Source organism: Halichoerus grypus, chromosome 12, assembly GCF_964656455.1.
Source record: "Halichoerus grypus chromosome 12, mHalGry1.hap1.1, whole genome shotgun sequence".
NCBI lineage: Eukaryota > Metazoa > Chordata > Mammalia > Carnivora > Phocidae > Halichoerus > Halichoerus grypus.
The window spans coordinates 86314219-86333104 of record NC_135723.1 but is presented as its reverse complement, the minus strand read 5'-3'; the positions used below and the strand labels follow the sequence as shown (position 1 = coordinate 86333104).

Genomic DNA, 18886 nt, shown 5'->3' with positions numbered 1-18886 from the left:
GCCTAGAGGCAGCTCCCCCATGGGCAGCCACAGAGCTGGGGCCTGGCCTCTTTGAGCCAGCGAAGGCCTTTGGAGTCTTGACCCAGATTCCCAGGTTTGGGGCCTAGGGTGTCCTCGGGATTTCCCACCTCACCTGTAAGCCCTACCCAGCTCTCCTCTCTCCTCACCTCCCTCAGCTCAGCTCCTGAGGAGTGCAGCCCCTTCCTTTCTAGTGCCTGCACCCACGACCCCTGCCTGGGAATTGATCAGCCCTCTCCAGGTCTTTGATAAAGCACCCACCTCCTCTGAACTTGTCCTAGAAATGAAAGTTCCTACATTGAATCAAGGGCCTTGGCGGGGGCCTAATGGCAGGGTTCCCCTGGACAGTGAGGGAGGACACTGGGAAAGCCCAGCTGGTGGGGGCCAACATCCGTGGAAGGGGGACAAGTAGCTTGCTCTCATCTGCTCAGGGAATCTACTTTGCAAATGGGTGTCCCATCCAGGCCTCACCTGCCCCCTGCCTGCACCCCATTCCCTGAGCCACACCTCCCCAGGTGTGTACCCACACATGCACTCGACACACGTACAGTTATGGCAGGTCCTTAGCCCTGAGCACCCCTGGGAGCCCCAGGCTGAAGAGCCGGCTCTCCCTAGAAATCTCTGTGACCCAGCTTTTTTCGTTCCTACCCCCAACCTGCTGCAGTATTCGTATGAAGGGATGGAGATCAACAATCTGCCGGTGGAGCTGACCGTTGTGTGGAACGGGCATTTCAACATTGACAACCCAGCTCAGAACAAAGGTGAGGAAGTTGGGCCCCGGCGGGGAGGCAGGGCAGACGGCAGGAGCGGCGCTGCATTCCAGGGCACCTGTGATTCTATCCCTCCCTCCGGCTCTGAGCCTGCTCTCCTCGCCTCTCCACTGCTCTGAGACCTCCCAGGTGTGGGCCCACCGTGGGCAGTGGCTCTGGGGCCGACAGAGCCCTGCCGATGCTGGAGGGAGCCCCAATTCCCAGTCCAGCTTCGCGGCCCGGCCCCGAAGTTCTCTTCTGGTCTTCTCTGTGTCACAATGGCTGAAGGAACAAGGCCGCTTGTGGCTCATCCTCCGAGGCCGGGACGGCACTCCTGGTCCACAGTCCCATCCCCTCCTGCTCCCCCTCTCACCCCAAAGGACCTCTTGCCCTTCGTCCACAGTTCACCTGTATAAGTGCGGAGCCATGCGGGAGAGCTGCGGGCTGTGCCTCAAGGCGGACCTGGACTTCCAGTGCGGCTGGTGCCAGGGCCAGGGCCAGTGTACCCTGCGGCAGCACTGCCCCGTGCATGAGAGCCAGTGGCTGGAGCTGTCGGGCGCCAACAGCAGGTGCACCAACCCCCGCATCACAGAGGTAAGCCGGGGGCCTCGGGGCACTCTGGGTGGCCAAGCCAGGCCCTGCCATGCATTGCCGTGGTGACAGCCACCACGCTGATTACCAGGGCTGGCTGGGGGCATCCTTGTTTTCCTGCCTAGCATCCCCAGAAGCTGTGGGCTTGGTCCTTCCCTTATGAAGGAAGGTGGAAAACAGAGAGGGGCTCAACTGTCCTGTTGGAGTCTCCACTTGAGCTGTGTCAAACATGACTCCAAGTCCTGGCCACTGTCCCTTTGTCTCTAAGAGTCTGGGGGACGAGGCGGTTAAGCTCCATCAGGGACAGCCTCACCAAGCAGTCAGCCATGAGCAGAGGCTGCGTGGAGCTTCAGGGCGCAGAGCCCAGCCCTTGGGAGGTGGAGAGGGTGGAAATTGTGAGACCCCCCCGGACTCATTCAAAGCAAGACCTAGGCGGGTAGATGGCAGAAATGGATTTGGAGCACCATTCAGGAGGGCCCAGTGGACACAGGCGGAGAGCAAAGACAAGTGAGGGGCAGGGCAGAGCTAAACATGCAGAGAACAGGGCTGGAATCCCAGTTCTGCCAGCTAATTGCTGGGTGTCCCGGGGCTAATTCATCACTACCTTCTTGCCTCAGCTTCCTCCCCTGTGCAGTGAGTCTAAAGTTCCATCTCACAGAGGAGTTACAAGGACTGTAGGAGAGAATCATGCAGAATGCTGGCTCCGTGCAGAGCCCCTGGGGATCTCACCAACCTCCTCATCCATCTTTGACACTGTTAAAGCTGTTCCCATCCATGTCTAGGCCAAGGGGATCACTGTTCCTGGGGTTTATTTAGGTCACTTGGTGTCTTCACCTCCCCACTCCCCACTCCCAGAAGAAAGACCCCCTCAGCTCCCCCCAACCGTGCTCCCCTGGTAAAACAAAGAAGAGGCGTGCGGGTCTCAACAGTGGGACCCTCTGTGTCTTCAGCCCAGTGCTTTGCACATTGTAGGTACTCAACACCTCTTTGCCACGGAGGATGATGATTTTAATAACAAAGCAGAGAGGGGTAGAGACAAAAAGAGGAAAGGGAGCGTAGTCTCTTCTCCATACATAGTAAGGATAGACAGGTATGTGGCTCTGTGCAAAGTTTCACAACCACACACATACCCGATCATCTAAGAGTGGCAGTTATAATAAGAGGAAAATATGGGCGTGGTGCTTCAGTTTGCAAAATATTTTCATATCCCTTACTTTGTCCATCCTCACAGCAACACTGCCATATGGCTCCTAGGGCTGTCACCACACCATACCACAGACCAAATGGTTTCAGTGACAGAAATTCCTCGTCTCTCAGTTCCGGAGGCTGGGAGTGGAGACCCAGGTGTGGGTAGGGCCAGCCCTTCCGAGGGCTCCGCGGGAGGACCTGCTCCAGCTTCTCTCGTGGCCAGCAGCCCATCATCTTCTCCCTGAGTCCCCTCTCCTCGTCTTCCTGTGTGTCTCTGTCCAAATTCCCTCTTTATTTGAGGATGCCAGTCCTGTGGAATCAGAACCCACCCTAATGACCTCATTTTAACTTGATGACCTCTGTAAAGACCCTTTCTCCAAATACGGCCACGTTTGGAAGTACTGAGCATTAGGATTCCCAGAGAGGGATTTGGGGAGGACACAATTCAAGCTAGAATGCCTGCCAAAGCCAGGGTTAGCAGCCTCCTTTCCCAGATATAAAGAGCTATGCTCAGAGATGCTAATGTCCTCTCCCCAAAGCCTAAATCAAACAGGTCCTGAATCCCAGGTCTCTGGATTGCCCCTCTAGTGCTCTCTTTCACCATGGAGGCAAGACACCCATGGATGTACTCCCTCACCCCTCCACTCACAATTATGCACACACACCAGGGATGTGTACAAGCAGGTAGGGAGCTTGACCTATGTGAGCGCACAGCCTCCTTCAGCAAGGTGGCTCCTTGGTGGTGGCCCCTCTGTATGTGCCCCCCACTCCAGCCCCTTCATCCTCCACATCCCTGGTTTTCCAGACATGGGCAGTTTCCCTTAGCCTCTACTTCACTCTCCTGCATGGGTGGGAATCTCAACAGCGATTCTCAAATGGGGGCAAAAGACAGGCATTTAACCTACAGAAGGGCCCTGGGCCTGCCCTGGTCCCTCTCCTTCCCAGCCACCCCCACCCGCAGAGCCCTTAACACGGAACCATCCCTGGGGGCTGCCATGCGTGATTGCTAAGAGTGTGTCTGCCACAAACAGTGGGACTTGCTTTCTTCTTGGCCTGAGACCAAGAAAATCACAGGGAGGAGATGGCAAATTAAACAAGTCTCCCTGTGAGGGAGGCTATTTACTGGCTCCGCACTGGCATTGGCCCTCCGGGGAGCTGGGGAACCAAGGACTGGGCCAGAGAGAAAGCTCCTTTTTCAGGACAACATGCCCAGGCTGGAATATCATGTACCCGCTGCTGCCGGGGGCCAGTGGGACTTTGGGGACTGGCTGGGCAGGCATTTGGGAAGGACATGCACTCCCCCTTCCGGCCCTCCCTACATCTGCCCACCGCCCTCACATAGAAATGGGCCCATGTCTCCAAGGGACCTGTCTTTCCACTGCCACAGGAGCACACGTGAAAACCCTCACCCTCATGTGCACACTCACCCACAAACATGCATGGGTAGGAAGAAGGAACTGTCTTAACTTGTCGGTGAACAGCCTTCCCCAGCGAAGCTGTCCCTCCAGGCTGGTTTCTTTTACTCCCCCCTTCTCCAGGCTGTGACCTTTGAGGGTAGAGAGGGTAGGAAATGTGAAGAGGTGGGCTGTCTGAGCTCCTTCAGTTGGGATCCCATGGACATTGGCCAAGATCCAGGCGCTGGTGTTGAGAGACACCAGGAATGGGAAATGTGCCCTTCTCTGGTCTTTCGAATGACAGAGAGGCTGGTATAGAACATCTTCTGCCACTAAAGTCACTCCCGTGGGACGTCGCAATTCGATCATGGGAACACGTACAGGCCCTTTGGCTGTTGATTCCCAACATTTCCATTGTGGGTTTTTAACACCAATGGTGACATCTGAGGAAGAAAACCCAGTCATCTGGGCCAGTATATGAAGGTAAAGTCTAAATTAAGCCCATCTCTGTTAGAAACCAAGCCAGACAGTGAAGACAAGGGGCCGTGGCAAATGCTCTTCTAAATCCAGGAAGATGCTGAGTGGTTGTGGTTTCCAGCCCAATGACAACTCAAGAAATAAATATGGTGCCATCATTGAGAAGTCCACAGGAAGTAAGACACCATTCTCGCACTCAGAGACTCAGGATCTGAAGGATGAGGAGGATTCAGACACAAATCATTGTTACCATGAGAGGAGCATGAAATTTCAGTGGAGAGAGAGAACAACTGGTTATGGAGAAGGGACATTTGAGAAGGATCTTGAAAACTGGGTGGCTTGCCATAGTGTGGAGGGCTGTGGGTATTAAGAGGGCTTTTTTTTGGTTTTCCTTCAGAATGGAACAACACAAGCAAATGCCTAAAGGCTTTATTCCTTGATTTTCTATGAATTACCCGGTAACAATGTAGATCACGTTCCATCCCCTCATCTCTTCCACAAAATAGGGAGGCGAATGAGAGGATTTGAACATTGTTCCTAATACCACACACAAACACGGACTGCTCTACCAGAAGCTCCTGCCATTGACAGTCCCAGACCTGGGTGCCCTTGTGGATGTGGGTCCAATTCAGAGACTCACACGGAGGTGGGGAAGAGCCAGACGCCTCTCCTTGCCCCAGCAGCAAGTGGGGGATGGCTCTATCTTAGTGCCTGTCCAAATCACTGCTTCCTCCCTCCAGATAATCCCAGTGACAGGTCCCCGGGAAGGGGGCACCAAGGTCACCATCCGAGGGGAGAACCTGGGCCTGGAATTCCGGGACATCGCCTCCCACGTCAAGGTGGCCGGTGTGGAGTGCAGCCCTTTGGTGGATGGCTACATCCCTGCAGAACAGTAAGTGGAGGCCCCATGAGACATAGGGTGGTGTGGCTATCTGGTGTTGACTCGCCTTTCCTGGCCAACAACTGACAGCCAATGGCCAACAGTGTTAGAGACTGTTAGGGTGGTGGGGGAGGTAGAATGCCCCTAACATTCTAGTGTCCTCCCCAGCTCTTGAACTAGCTAGCTGCCATATTGGCAAGTGTAGAAAGGGGACATGGGGCCAGGAGGGAAGAGAAAAGTGATCGCTACCTCCTTGAGGTGTGGCCATCGGTGGTGACAAGACAAAGCAAAATTAAAATCTGCAAGAGAAGTATGAGTTCAGTTCCCTACCCCCTTGCCATCCCCAAGTCCCCACTCCTGTCCTCCTCCAATTACGAAAGAAGCTGAGGCTCTGCTACTTTCTGTGGAGACTGAAAATGAAACCTCACACCCACTCCAGCCTGGAGGCCTCTGGGATTGTTTTTTTCCATGCAAAGGCTGCTGGAGCATGGAGTGGGTCATTCCATAATCAACCTTTACCTCCCAGCCCACCTGTTAGAGGAGATGTGAGAGTCATGTATCATTGCCTTGTAAATAAGTAAATACAATTTTCCAGCCCAGCAAACACCCCATGAAATGTTTACCAGCACAACAGAATCTATATTCTATACCATCTCGACCGCCCCTCCCAGAGCGACACCTAGCCACTTGTCCTTAATAACAAGTAAGTTATTGACACTTTCTAGGTCTCCCTTAGGTACGTCAGTACAGCTTACCTGTCCGCTTGCTGGGTCTTGCCCAGATTTAGTGATTCTGGAGCCGTCGGTACCACCATCTGATTTCCATCCAGAGCTTCCTAAAGCACTCTTAGTAGTTCCTGTGACTGAAGGATCTACTCTTGATGGAATTCACCTCCCTGGTACCCTCATGGCTTATTTGCCCAAAGAGCTTTCTGTGGCTCTTTCAACTTTTGGAGTCCTTCCTAGAACAAAACCAAAGCCAACTGCTACCAATCTACTGTGATTTGGGGAACTTTAAAATGCCCTACTCTGGACCTGCATAGCCAAACAGAAAATATATGATTATAAAGTCACATGATTGCAATATCGTGGTACTAGTTAGATCAGTGGAAGAAGATGGAACACCCAGAAAAGAATCCTGATACATAAAAATTTAGTATATGGTAAAGGTGACATTTCAAATCAGCAAGGAAAGCAAAGATCAGTCAATAAGCAGTGGGGGTTAACTCTCATAAAAAAAAAATATATCCAACCCTCATTTCACATTATACACCAAAATAAATTGCAGACAGATTAAAGAGTTAAGTGGAAAAAAATAAATCTGTGGAATGATTAGAAGAAAATGCAGGTGAGAATTTATTTGATTTCAAGTAAGGGAAGTGCAACTGTTCTAATAGCAAAAGAAAAAAAAAGTTATAAAAAACTATTAGGGGATCTGAGTATATAAAACTTAAAATGTATACATCAAAAATCCATGTAAGCAAAGAAAAATATGAACAATAAACTGGGACTAGCGATATACCCTATGACAGTTAATATATGCTTTTTCTTAATATACAGAGGTTCCATAAGTAAAAAGGCAAATATCACAAAATGAGCAAAGAGCATGAATGAGCCTGAATGTGCAATTCACAAGACAAAGAACCAGAAGTCATAAAAAAAAGTTAAATAGCATTAGTAATCAATGAAATGAAAATTAAAACAATGGGGAACAATTTTAAAAAGTTAATGCCCAGTGCTGGTGAGAAGCATGAGAAATAGCACACTCATACATTCATACTTGGAGGGTAAATTGGGACACACTTTGTGGAAGGCAATTTGGAAATGTGGATTGAAAGCCTTTACCCTAGTCATCATATTTCTAGAACTTTACTTAAATAACCAGAATGCACAAATATTTTTTTGCAAGAATACTTATTTTGGTCTTATTTATAATCGTGGAAATGTAGAAGCAATTTGTATATTTTAAAATAGGGAATTAATCAATTCTTAAATTATTGCACATGCCCAGGACAGTAAATTATATAGCCATTAAATCTGATATTGCAGAAGAATCATGACCAGGTACATACTCAAGGTGTATTAGTGAGAACATCATTCACCAAGCAGAATAGAGTTTCTAATGAATTCTGTAAAAGAAAAACAAGACTGAAAACCCGAACGCCAGAATGTTGACAGTGGATATTTCTGGGTGGTTCAAATGGGGTGAGAGGAGGTGTCTGTATGGCAAGTGATTTTATGCGCTTTCTCTTTTATCTTTATACTGAACATGCACTAATTATGCTATCTGGACAGAAAGGCATATATTTTTACTGGACTCCCACCCAGAAATTTTTTCTTTCTAAGAGAGACACAGAACCTAGAAGGAATAAAGTAAAAGAAGGAGCCACTGAACCACAGACACTTTTAAACTTTAGTGTGGCCAAAGACATTATAAACAAAGTTGAAATACAGACGACAAGCTGGGAGAAAATAATTGCAATACTTACTAGAAAAAAAAGTTAATACTCCTCATTCAGCAGCTCCTACAAAAAGACAATTCATTAGCAATATAGAGATAGCTTCAGACCAATCGAAGGAAAGGCTATCTAAGATTTTTTTACAACCACACGCACATACTTGCAAATATCTGCAACGTCACTAGTAATCAGGGAAATAAAAATGACAGCAAAAAAAAGGGATCATCTTTCCCTATTATATTGGAAAAACTTTCAAAGGATTGATACTATCTGGTGTTGGCAAAAGAGTAAAATAATCTCACTCAATTGCTTTTGACAGGAGTACAAATCGGTAACAACCCTGTGGGACCATTATTTTCTTCCACCTATCAAACATCACATACATAAACAATGACCCCACAAGCTCCCCACTTAGAGCCTTATCCTAATAAATGTGCAATGCTTGAGGATATGTGTATAAGTTGGCTCATCCTGCAGGGTTATTTGGAGTAGGAGAAAAATGAAGGGATGTTAAATGTCCATCAGTAGGAGGCTGGATAAATACACAATGGTGCAGCCGCGGCATGAAGCGCTATGAAGCTGTCAGAAAGGATCCGGTAGGGCTGTGCATGCAGCCACATGGGGCAAGTCCGCGCTGGGCTGTGCAGTGAAATGACCAGGGTTTGGGACAGTGGGTAGTTATGTTTCACATTTATTTTAAAAGTCATGTATATGTTTATATAGGTATGTTTGTATATAATTGTACATGTGAATATATATAACACTTATGTTTACATGTGTGCGTAATAACCAAACACACACACACACACATATATACACATACATGGGTGCATATGGGCAAATATACATATTTGGGCAAGTTGCCTAACTTTTCTGTGCCTCAGCTTCTTCACCTGTAAAATGGAGATTTTGTATATATTATATATTACATATGTTTGCATAGATCTAGAGAAAGGTCTACGAGTGTATATATATATATCAAACTTTGAAGAGAGATTAGGAGTGAAGAAAGGGACACTTATTTTTACAGTCACACTTCTGTACTGTCTTGTTTTCAAGGGGTATGAACAAATTTTGTAATTAAAACAAGCAACATTTTTAAAAGGGGACAAATGTACGGCTCTCGTCTACCCCTCCCCCTCCCCCCAAGCAGGAGTCTCTCCTCCCGACCAAGCACCCAGCTGGGGCTGGAGATGAAAACACTCCACTGAGGCAGTCCATGCAGTAGGAGCCAAGGGCCCCTGGGTGAGGGTCTGAAAACCTCAAGTCTGCTCCTGGGTCCCTGTCTGACGTGCTGTGGGCCCTTGGGAAGGTCACTACCTCTCTGGGCCCTGCCAGCCGTGTTCCCTAAGCTGTTTGGCTGACCCATTCCCTGCCCTCTGGTTCACAGTTGAGGGGACAATTCCTGAAAGAGGGACTGAGTGTCTGGGGTCAGAACACAGGGGCCCTCCCCTAGGCCTCTCACTTGGCAGGGATGTCCATGGAGACCCCTGTAGGTTGCATTTCCCAAGAACCAAAGAGGAGCCTTGCAGGGAAGAATCTTTCCCCTCCGCCTCCCCTGCCCATCCCTGAGACCCTACTGCAGAGAAGGGGCCAGGGGAGGTGCGGGGGCCAGGGGTCACATCTGGGGTCCTGTGACCCTGCTGTGACCACGGGGATCTGTCCTCTCTTCCCTGCAGGATCGTGTGCGAGATGGGGGAGGCCAAGCCCAGCCAGCACGCAGGCTTTGTGGAGATCTGTGTGGCCGTGTGTCGGCCCGAGTTCATGGCCCGGTCCTCACAACTCTATTACTTCATGGTGAGTCCCGGCCACAGGCGACCTGCCCGGGCGCAGGCCACAGACCGCATGACCGTGGTTACGGGCCAGGCTAGACCTCTGTGGGCAGACCCCGAGCAGCTCGTGGGAGTCTGTCCTGCAGCGTGAGAACGCAGCCCTGGAAATCTGAAAGACCGGATTCAAATCAAAGCCATGCTGTGTCCGGCCCTGATCCAGGGAAGCCGCCCTGGCTGTCGGGCCCTGCATCCACCTCGGGCTGAGGGGCTGTGTGTCTGGGCCAGGAGGGGGGCCCCGACTCTGCCGCTTACTCACAGGGTGAACTTGGGGACGCTGCTTAGCGTCCCAGTGTCTTCATTTCTAAAACGGGGGTGATAAGACTTGCATCTACCCCACAGTACTGTTGTGACAATTACATGAAGTAGACGCATCACTTCTCTCATCTGCATGGTTTCTGTCCCCGCAGGACTGCTGTGCCCTGAGCTTTCCGGGTACATTCACACCCCATCATTTCTATCCCATCATCCGCTTTCAGCCCGCCTTCTCCACTCCCCATCTCCCCATCCCATGACTTCCTTAACCCCACCCCCATCCCACACCTCCCCTGCACCCCCACTCCCCCTTCCTCTAAGCCACACCATTACCCTTCCCTGCACACCCCTCCCTTCCCTTCCTGTGGCCTGTCTGCAGACCTCACCCCTACCACCACATTCCCTCCAGCCGGGACCCTCGCTGGCCCCGCCGAGGCAGCCCCTGGTGAGGGGTTCTGGGGGGCAGGGGCTCTGGGGACCTCTCAATCCCATGATGTCTGACATGCGGGAGGCATGCATGTCTCTGCTGTCCCTCACGCTGCCTCATTTTCCAAACTGTCTTACCATCCAGGTCACTTCTGGGGCTAATGCCCGCTGTGATAGGATAGTTTCCTCATGGTTCCACGCTGCTTTGGGAAGCTGGGAGCCTGAAGTGATGGACTTTATGCCTGGGCGTCAAATGCTCCAGAACATGTCACGGGGAGCCCACTTTTCACCCTCCCTTCCCCCACCCTCCACCCCTCCTCCCCTCTCCTTCCTCTGCCTTCCTCCCTCTCCTCCTCCTTTCTCCCTTCAACTGACAACCATGTATCACCTTGCACGATCCCTTCCAATAGATTATTTGATAAATATTTGCTTCATTGGTTGAATCTTATAATTCGGTGGCCCTGGCTTGTGGGTGTTCAGGGATGACTCAGACCCTGCACAGCCCCTCCCTCAGGGGGCCCGCGGTCTAGAAGGAGAGGTAGAGTGTAGGATGGATGTACATGCGGACGCGACTGTGGTGGGGGCCCAACCCTGCAGGAATGTGCATCAGAGGCCTCTTCCCGCTGATGCCCTGCTCTTTCTGCTCCCTGCCCTACTCCTGAAAATCTTCCCTCCTTCTACACACAGTTGGTCACGCTGCACACACAGGAACTCACGTAGAAGAACACACATATGTGATGGATTTAATGGATATGTAGGTTTCCCCATCTCTAGGATTTGTACCCCCACCTTCTTCTTAAAGGATCCGAGGAAGTTTCCCAATGAAACCCAACACACCTGCACACAATTAGCGATACATGAATACTTGTGTATATGTAGAGAGACGGCATGTATACTGAACATGATATAGATGGATCTCTACATAAATTGTCGATCCCGTGGAGTTGAGATACTGAGAGGGAGGGAGACAGACAGAGACAGAGGCAGAGACAGCACTCCCCAAGCGTTTAGAGGTGTGGCGCGGCGCCGCCGTGGGAACAGGGAGGATGCCCCTGCGTGGGCAAAGCAAGCACTGGGCTTCCTCAGCCAGTCAAGTGCCCCGAGCAGTTTGCATCCTGGCGTCACTTGGCAGTGACAGAATGGATGGTACTAGGGATGGCTGAAGCTTCCTTGGGGTGCTAGCCATCTCTGCCATGTCTCACCTCCGTGACTCACTCCAAGGCCACTGGACCCCTGGCTGTCCGGCTGTCACCTCCATGACCCACCCCAGCTGCCGGCTCCCACAAACAGTGCATCCCCCTCACTCTCTTTCCCTTCCAGACAGTGGGACAGAGGCACCATCTGTGGGAGGTGACCCCGAGTTACAGAACCAGAAAACCAGCAGGCGCCTTTGAGATAACTCGTTTTGACCCAGCTCTCCAATTTTATGATCAGAGAGGTTACGAGGCTTGTTCTGGGTCACACAGCAAGATCTAGGCAGAGCTGAGAAACGAAGCCTCTTCCCACAGCCTCACCCCACCCTCGTCTGGGTCTCCGTTTGGGCCAGGAGCAGCTCTGGAATGAAGCATTCCTTCGTTTTATGGGTGCCAGGGGGATGCCAGGCTCAGGATCTGCAGGGACCCGGTGGGCGGCAGGGCGCGTGGGCCCCTGCGAGCCGCGGTCAGCGAGTCACGGGGGCTCCTCCTGTCCTCCCAAGGTGTTAGGGATTGAGGCCTCTCTGGGGAGGTGGCCTGCCGGCTGGGAGCCAAGTAAGTTCAACTTTTGGTGCAGAATTCTTTAAGGGGCAGGGAAGAGAGAAATCTTCATTTAAATGCAGATACAGGCTTCACCTGGGACTGAGGAGAGTTTCTTCCATTAAAATGCTAATGAAAGAACAAATCGCAACTCCAAATCCTCAGCTCACAGGTGCCGCCTCCCCTCCATCCTCACTCAATCCACTGACCCTTCTTCGCTTCTCCTCCTGGGTTTTCCTGGGGCCTTCAGGACCCATCGTTCTGGCCGCTGGCTGTTTGGGCAGCTCTCTGGAAGAGGCCTGTGGAAGGAGCAGATCACCTTCCCAAAAGCAATCGGAGAGGTGGTAGAGTCAGGGCTCTGGAGTCAGATCTCAGACGTGCCACTTTTTAGCTGTGTGACCTTGGGAACTTGACTTCACGTCTCTGAATCTCTTCTGTAAAGTGGGTAATAATACCTACCTTGTAGAATTGACTGGGCACATACCTTATACAGAGGTGGATGAAGAGAAAGCCTGCCAGGTAGAACACCAGCACACAGCAGCTGTTATTATTACTGTTATTAATAGAGAGGTGTACACTCTCAGGGTCCAGAACACGGCTTATCCACACAAGCCCAATACGACTTCGTGGGCTCGTTGGGAGGCCACCGTTACTGAGCGGCTCTGGGAGCGGGGTGCTGCCTCTTCAGACCCCGGTTGTGTCTCAGGCCAGATCCTTTCCTGAACAGACACTGACTCTCTCGGACCTGAAGCCCAGGCGGGGGCCCATGTCCGGGGGCACCCAAGTGACCATCACGGGCACCAACCTGAACGCGGGCAGCAACGTGGTGGTGATGTTCGGGAAGCAGCCCTGCCTCTTCCACAGGTAACTCACCTCCAGGCAGGCCTCGGGGGCTCACAGCCCAGAGGGTGGGGTCTGTAGGGCTGCCCCAGGGCTACAGACTTCCGGAGCTCACCTCTTGGAAGTGCTTTCTCCTCCCTGAGAAAGTGGCCGTTCTCTTTGAGGGGGGATGGTATGGGCATACCTGACTGTGGATGTTTTGGGCTCAGTCTGGAGACCTGCCAGGCAGCCCTTCCTTAGTTGGGCCATTCATTGCTATTGCCCACCATTTAACCTCTGTGCCCCTATACCAGCCACTGTGCGGAATCCTAGGGTTTCCCAGGACACCCTGGGGAATCTAGAGCCCCTGCCCCCTGCTGCAGAGCCAGCTGAGCTGAGGTGAGGAGCTGAGGCCCCTACCCAGCTGGCTGAGGTTGGACCTCCCAAGGGCAGCTGACTTTCTCTCCCCTGGCTCCACCATCCAGGCTCAGAAGGGCACACCTTCGATAAGCCAGGAGCCTGGAGGGTGGAAGGCAGGCAGGAGGTTCGTCTGATGCAGGACTCGGAGACGTGGTGGGGATGTGACATTCTGCCGGGGAGCTTCTCCCGGGACAGAGCTATGCTGAGGCCTGTGGCAGGTCGGAAGTCAGGCCAGGGGTAAAGAAAAAATTGTTCTGACACTTGCTAAAATAGTGAAGGAGAGTTTCCTCAGGACTATTGCAGGAGGTGTCAAGACTATCACAATGGGGAGAGAAAGAAATCAGTCTTGACTCCAAAGACAGCAAAGGCAGCTGGGGATTTACAGCCAACCACCAGAGCGAGGGGGTCACTCGTGTGAAATTACTAAGAAGCAACAGCAAGAAGAGGAAAATTCTCGCTAAACCCACTTAACAGGATTCTTGCTGCAGGTGGCCGGGGTGATCGGGTATCAAGGGGGCGGGGGGACTCTGGGTGACCTCACTTTGCAGGATTCTTGCTAAACATGGCGTTTGGCAGGCCCAAGATGGGGCCCAAGGATGAGGCCTCGTTGAAAAGGGGTCTCAGAGGAACCTGTCTATGGGTTTGGTGCAGGAGAGAGTCTTTGTCAGTAGTGCCTGGAGCTTTCCACCTGGGGCAGTGCTCGCCGTGGCCTCTGAGGAGCCTGGGAACAGGGAGGGGTGGAGGGCCCTAGCCCCCGCCTGGACCCCGGTCCCCTTCAACACTCGGGAGCCCAGCTGCATGTCTGCCCTCCCTGCAGACGCTCTCCGTCCTCCATCGTCTGCAACACCACATCCTCAGATGAGGTGCTGGAAATGAAGGTGATGGTGCAAGTGGACAAGGCCAGTATCCACCAGGACCTGTTCTTCCAGTACATGGAGGACCCCACCATCGTGCGCATCGAGCCAGAGTGGAGCATAGTCAGGTAGGCGTGGCCCTGGTTGTCCTTCCTTAACTCTCCAAGAGCCAAGGACAGCCTTGGGGCCCAGTTTTTCTTTGAGGACTGATGAATTGGGGTTGGTTCAGAGCACCCCCCAAATCAGACCTTCCTGCCAGGGTGCCCTCCTTCTACTGAGAGTACCTCTGAGTGGGCCCCGGCCCCAGAACCCAAGCTCCAATCAGCAAGAGCCCATGGCCCGTCATCTGAGGATTTGGTGCGTGCCCCTGGAGGCCATGATCCCATCACTGTGCCCCTGGAGGCCGTGAACCCCCAAATATGGGCGGTAATTCCAGTCCTGCCGAGGGATGGAGGAGAAAGAGTAAGATCAGATCCAACTTTTCCTTGGCCTGCTCTTAAGCAAAAGTGTGTCCTGACCACCAGGGTCCAATGCAGATGTCCATCCTCTGGGCTTCTGTAACCTCCTGCCGTGCCTCCGTCATTCTCTGTCAGGACCCCGGGTTGTCTGCTTGCTTCGTCCTTCCCTCTACCGCAAACTCCTCAAGCACAGGGACTGAGTCTTGTTCTTTCCGCCGCCGGCCAGCACAAGTATAGAGAGCGCATGTCCTGGGAGGGAGCTGGGTGTGTGCTCTTATAGAAAGACCCTCCAGGGCCACCTCTCGCTCAGCCAGTCACAAGCCGACTTGTACCAGCTGCATACCTTTCTGGCCTCCCCTCTTGCGAGATTCACCGGGGGCTTTGGAGACTCCAGGATCCCTGGGGACCCTCCCAGTCCCCCACTTGGTGGGGCTCTGGAGTGTGACATCTCACTTCCGGGAGGGAATTGCAAGCATGCTGTTCCGGTCCCTGAAGGATACATCGTAATGGGAAGGTGCAGCAGAGAGCATCCCGACAGCGAGGCCCCTGCTGACCATTGGGAAATTGCTGTATCAGGGGCTGAGGGGGATGCAACAGGGCTTGAGGTCAGAAAGAGCGGGCTCAGCCCAGCTGAATGACCTTAAAGGTGACTTAACTTCTCTGGGCCTATGGTTTCTCATCTGTCAACTCCCTCCCGGGACTCTGGGAGGGCTAAGCCGGATGCTCAGGCATAGTGCAGCGCCTGGCTCAGCTCTCTCCCACTGCCCCGGCCCAGTCCTCAGCCCTCCCCACTGTTGGCTTCAGTTCTAGAGGGCGTCTGGCATCGAGGGGAGGGGGAGAGCATGAAGATGTGGTCTCCATGGCTGAAGCAGGAGTCAGGGACCAATCCAGCCCAGAGAATAGTCTTCTAAACTAGGGGTCAGCAGACTCCAACCTGGGGGCCAGATCTGGCCATCTGCCTCCTTTTATGAATAAAGTTTTATTGGAATACAGCCATGCTCATTCGTATATGTTTTGTCTGTAGCTGCTTTCTCACCACAGCAACAGAGTTGAGTAATTACAACAGACCATATGGCCTGGGAAGCCTAAAATATTTACTCTCTGGCCCTTTGCGGGGATGTTTGCCATCCCCGGCCTTACACCCATGAAAGGCAGCCCTTGTGGAGATGAGATTGGCTTGTTCTCACCGGTTACTCCCTAAGACCCACACTTTATAAGCGTTGGCCGTGTTTTTAAAGTAGATGACTACAAGGCACAGAAAGGGGGAAAGCATCTGTAGAAAGCACTTCTGGGATTTTCTCCCAGGGCCTGGTGAATCCAGGAAGTTGGTGTAGCCCTTGGTGTAGACAAACTCTGCAGCTCCCTGAGGAGGCCTGGTTTAACTCAGTTCTTCCTCAAGTCATCAGCACGGAAATAGAGACATCGTCCTTCCTGGCACTCAGTAGCCGACCCCGAGTCACGTTCATAACCAGTGCGAGGTTGGAAGCATGTTCTGGGCCTGCCAGCCGGCTCCAGAGTTTTTGCTGCAGTGAACAGATTCTCTGAGGGGCGGGGCCCTGCAGAGCGCGGCTTTGCACCACTCACAACAGCCTGGGCTGCTCACCAACAGGGATGGGGGGTTGAATTGGTGATTAAGAAGATTGGGAGATGGCCAGATAGCAGAATCTCATTCTGGAACACCGCCATGGGCAGAAGAGCCTGTCTGGGTTTTACAGGAATCTTCCGGCGTGTGCAAGTGTGAGTGTGTGTGTGTGTGTGTGTGTGGGAGTGGGGGACAGGTGGAGAGCAGGGAATAACAGGGAGTACAGAGATGGGCCGAGGCACAGAGAGGGAGACATGAATATGGGTGTCACGGATTCTTCACTCACCAAGCTTATAACTAACTCTTCCAGATAGTAGGATTCTTCTTGAAGATACTCTCTGGATTGTGGAGAAAGTGACTTGTCACTTTCCTTTGAGTAGCCCCCAAGGAAGATAGCTCTTGCCTCAGGTCAGCTTCTCAGAGCCCTGCATACAGCAATTGGCATCGAGGTTTTCTTTGGAAAGTTACACAAAGAGGAATCTCCTGCTCCCTCCTCCTCCATACCTGGCTGACACCCAGGATACAGGAGACCTGAGTCCCAGAACATTTGCTGTTTGCACCACGAGGTTCCTGGGTGTCTGGGCCTCTGCCTTTCCCAGATCTCAGCAGACGGAAGCTTCCAGGGTGAAATTGTAGTGATTCCTAGGGAGGAGACTGTGCTCAGACCCTGGATGGTTTAGTGGGGAACATCTTGGAGCAGGGCTTTCATTAGGCCAGGGCCAGGGTGGAAATCTCCCTGTGACTGGTGAGGGCTGGGGGAGAGACACCAGGGGGCTGCAGAGAAGCATCCGGCTCAGGTCAAGAGGCTCCAGAGCCTCCACGGGTGTCCACACTCCAGATGCGCTCAGTGCAGGATGGCCATAGACATCTGGTCATCACTGCTGTGATGAGTGATGGCTGCTGAGAGCTCATCCTTATTCATTCAGTTTGCCATCATTGTCCCCGTGAACATTATCACGCCTCCTGGTTATCATGGCCTTTAACGTCGGAGCTCAGCCTGATCATCATCGTCATTGTCATCAAGCCCCATTGCTACTCCTATCCCTGTGTTGACATGCCTCCTTGTTTCTCCCCCCCACCCCCGTCAGTGGAAACACACCCATCGCCGTGTGGGGGACTCACCTGGACCTCATACAGAATCCCCAGATCCGTGCCAAGCATGGAGGGAAGGAGCACATCAATGTGAGTCCAGGGAGGGCAGGGGGCATGAGGCTGCCCACTCAACATGTCACTTTCCCAAAAGACATGGGGCGTCCTGAGTAGGGCAGGCCACCCAGACACAGATGACCCATTGCATGTGACACCCTGGGGCACTGGGATGGTGAGGTGAGGAAGGAGACATGAGGGCATTTTCGTACTTTGGGGTACAGGCCTGGAGGAGCAATTGCTTTGGGGGGTTCTGGGGTTTCATACCCTTATTCCTCCGTCTTTCAGACCCCCAGTGCTGCCCCTTAGCTCAGAGATACCCCTGTCACTGCCACACCCCTGTGGCCACTGCGGAGGCGGGTGCTAGTTGCAGTTTACTCCTTGAGTGGCCAGGTTCTATGGTCCTGGATGCAGAGGGGCAGCGACCCATCCCTAACTGTCCCACGTCAACCGCATGCTGTATCCCAGCATGGAGGGCGCCCTGCTGGGTGTGTGGGGCTGTGTGGCTCCAGACGCTGCATGGTCTTGCCTCTCTGGCCCCCTCCAGCTCTGTGAGGTTCTGAATGCTACTGAGATGACCTGCCAGGCTCCGGCCCTCGCTCTGGGGCCCGACCACCAGTCCGACCTGACCGAGAGGCCCGAGGAGTTTGGCTTCATCCTGGACAACGTCCAGTCCCTGCTAATCCTCAACAAGACCAACTTCACCTATTATCCCAACCCTGTGTTCGAGGCCTTTGGGCCCTCAGGAATCCTGGAGCTCAAGCCCGGCACTCCCATCATCCTGAAGGTAGAGTGAGGTCGTAGGCAGGAGGTGGGAAGCAAGGAGGCTGCTGTGGGGACCGGGGAGGCTTGTCAAGTCACAGAGAGAGGCCCGATTTCATCACTGGAGTCCAGAGCATGGAAAACATGGGCTCTGAGTTTGGATTGAGAGGCAAACTCTTTAAAGGCCATGGAGACCTGATCAGGGCAGCTGGATCCATCCTGGCCATCTGACTCCCAAGCTTCCTTTGTCCCCGGAGTCCAGGACCTGGGAGGTCCAAGGCTCATCCTGCTTCTTCCCGTGTAGCCCTCCGCAAGCCACAGTAGAGGGTTTCTTTGGAGCACAGGTAGCAAATTACTTGTAACTCCTGTGACAGTTTGGAGTCAACTGGTGGTGATTGACCATAGCTCTGTGTTAAGAAGGATTCTGAGGCTGCATTTGGATAAGCTAGAGAGTGCCTTGATTGCTGACTCCCCACTGAGGAAAAGGGAATGGCAGTGTAGGTGTCATGGGGTTTGGGGACTTACTATGGAAGGTGGCCTCTCCAGCACTCGCCAGCAGGATGGGACCTCTGGGTGGGGGGACGTGGCAGCCAGCCGGCAGCTATGGTCCTGACTCTGCGGTGCAAACCAGGGCTTTCCTGTCCCTCCAGGGCAAGAACCTGATCCCCCCCGTGGCCGGGGGCAATGTGAAGCTGAACTACACCGTGCTGGTGGGGGAGAAGCCGTGCACCGTGACGGTGTCCGACGTGCAGCTGCTCTGCGAGTCCCCCAACCTCATCGGCAGGCACAAAGTGATGGTGAGCCAGCCGGGGCCCCGTTCCAGACGGGGCAGGCACTAGGAATGCCA

The 18886-nt window shown here is 52.8% G+C and overlaps 1 protein-coding gene across 2 annotated transcripts in view; it reads left to right on the top strand.

Moving 5' to 3' along the window:
* The window catches only part of PLXNA4 (plexin A4), a 419546-nt gene that overhangs the window by 348548 nt on the left and 52112 nt on the right, over positions 1-18886 (top strand). For both annotated transcript variants that reach the window (XM_078059575.1, XM_078059576.1), the window contains exons 11-19: positions 683-779; positions 1171-1361; positions 5158-5309; positions 9435-9552; positions 12726-12862; positions 14055-14219; positions 17220-17313; positions 17825-18064; positions 18690-18836. In XM_078059575.1, the coding sequence (XP_077915701.1) occupies positions 683-779; positions 1171-1361; positions 5158-5309; positions 9435-9552; positions 12726-12862; positions 14055-14219; positions 17220-17313; positions 17825-18064; positions 18690-18836 (1341 nt within the window). The remainder of the gene's footprint in view (positions 1-682; positions 780-1170; positions 1362-5157; positions 5310-9434; positions 9553-12725; positions 12863-14054; positions 14220-17219; positions 17314-17824; positions 18065-18689; positions 18837-18886) is intronic.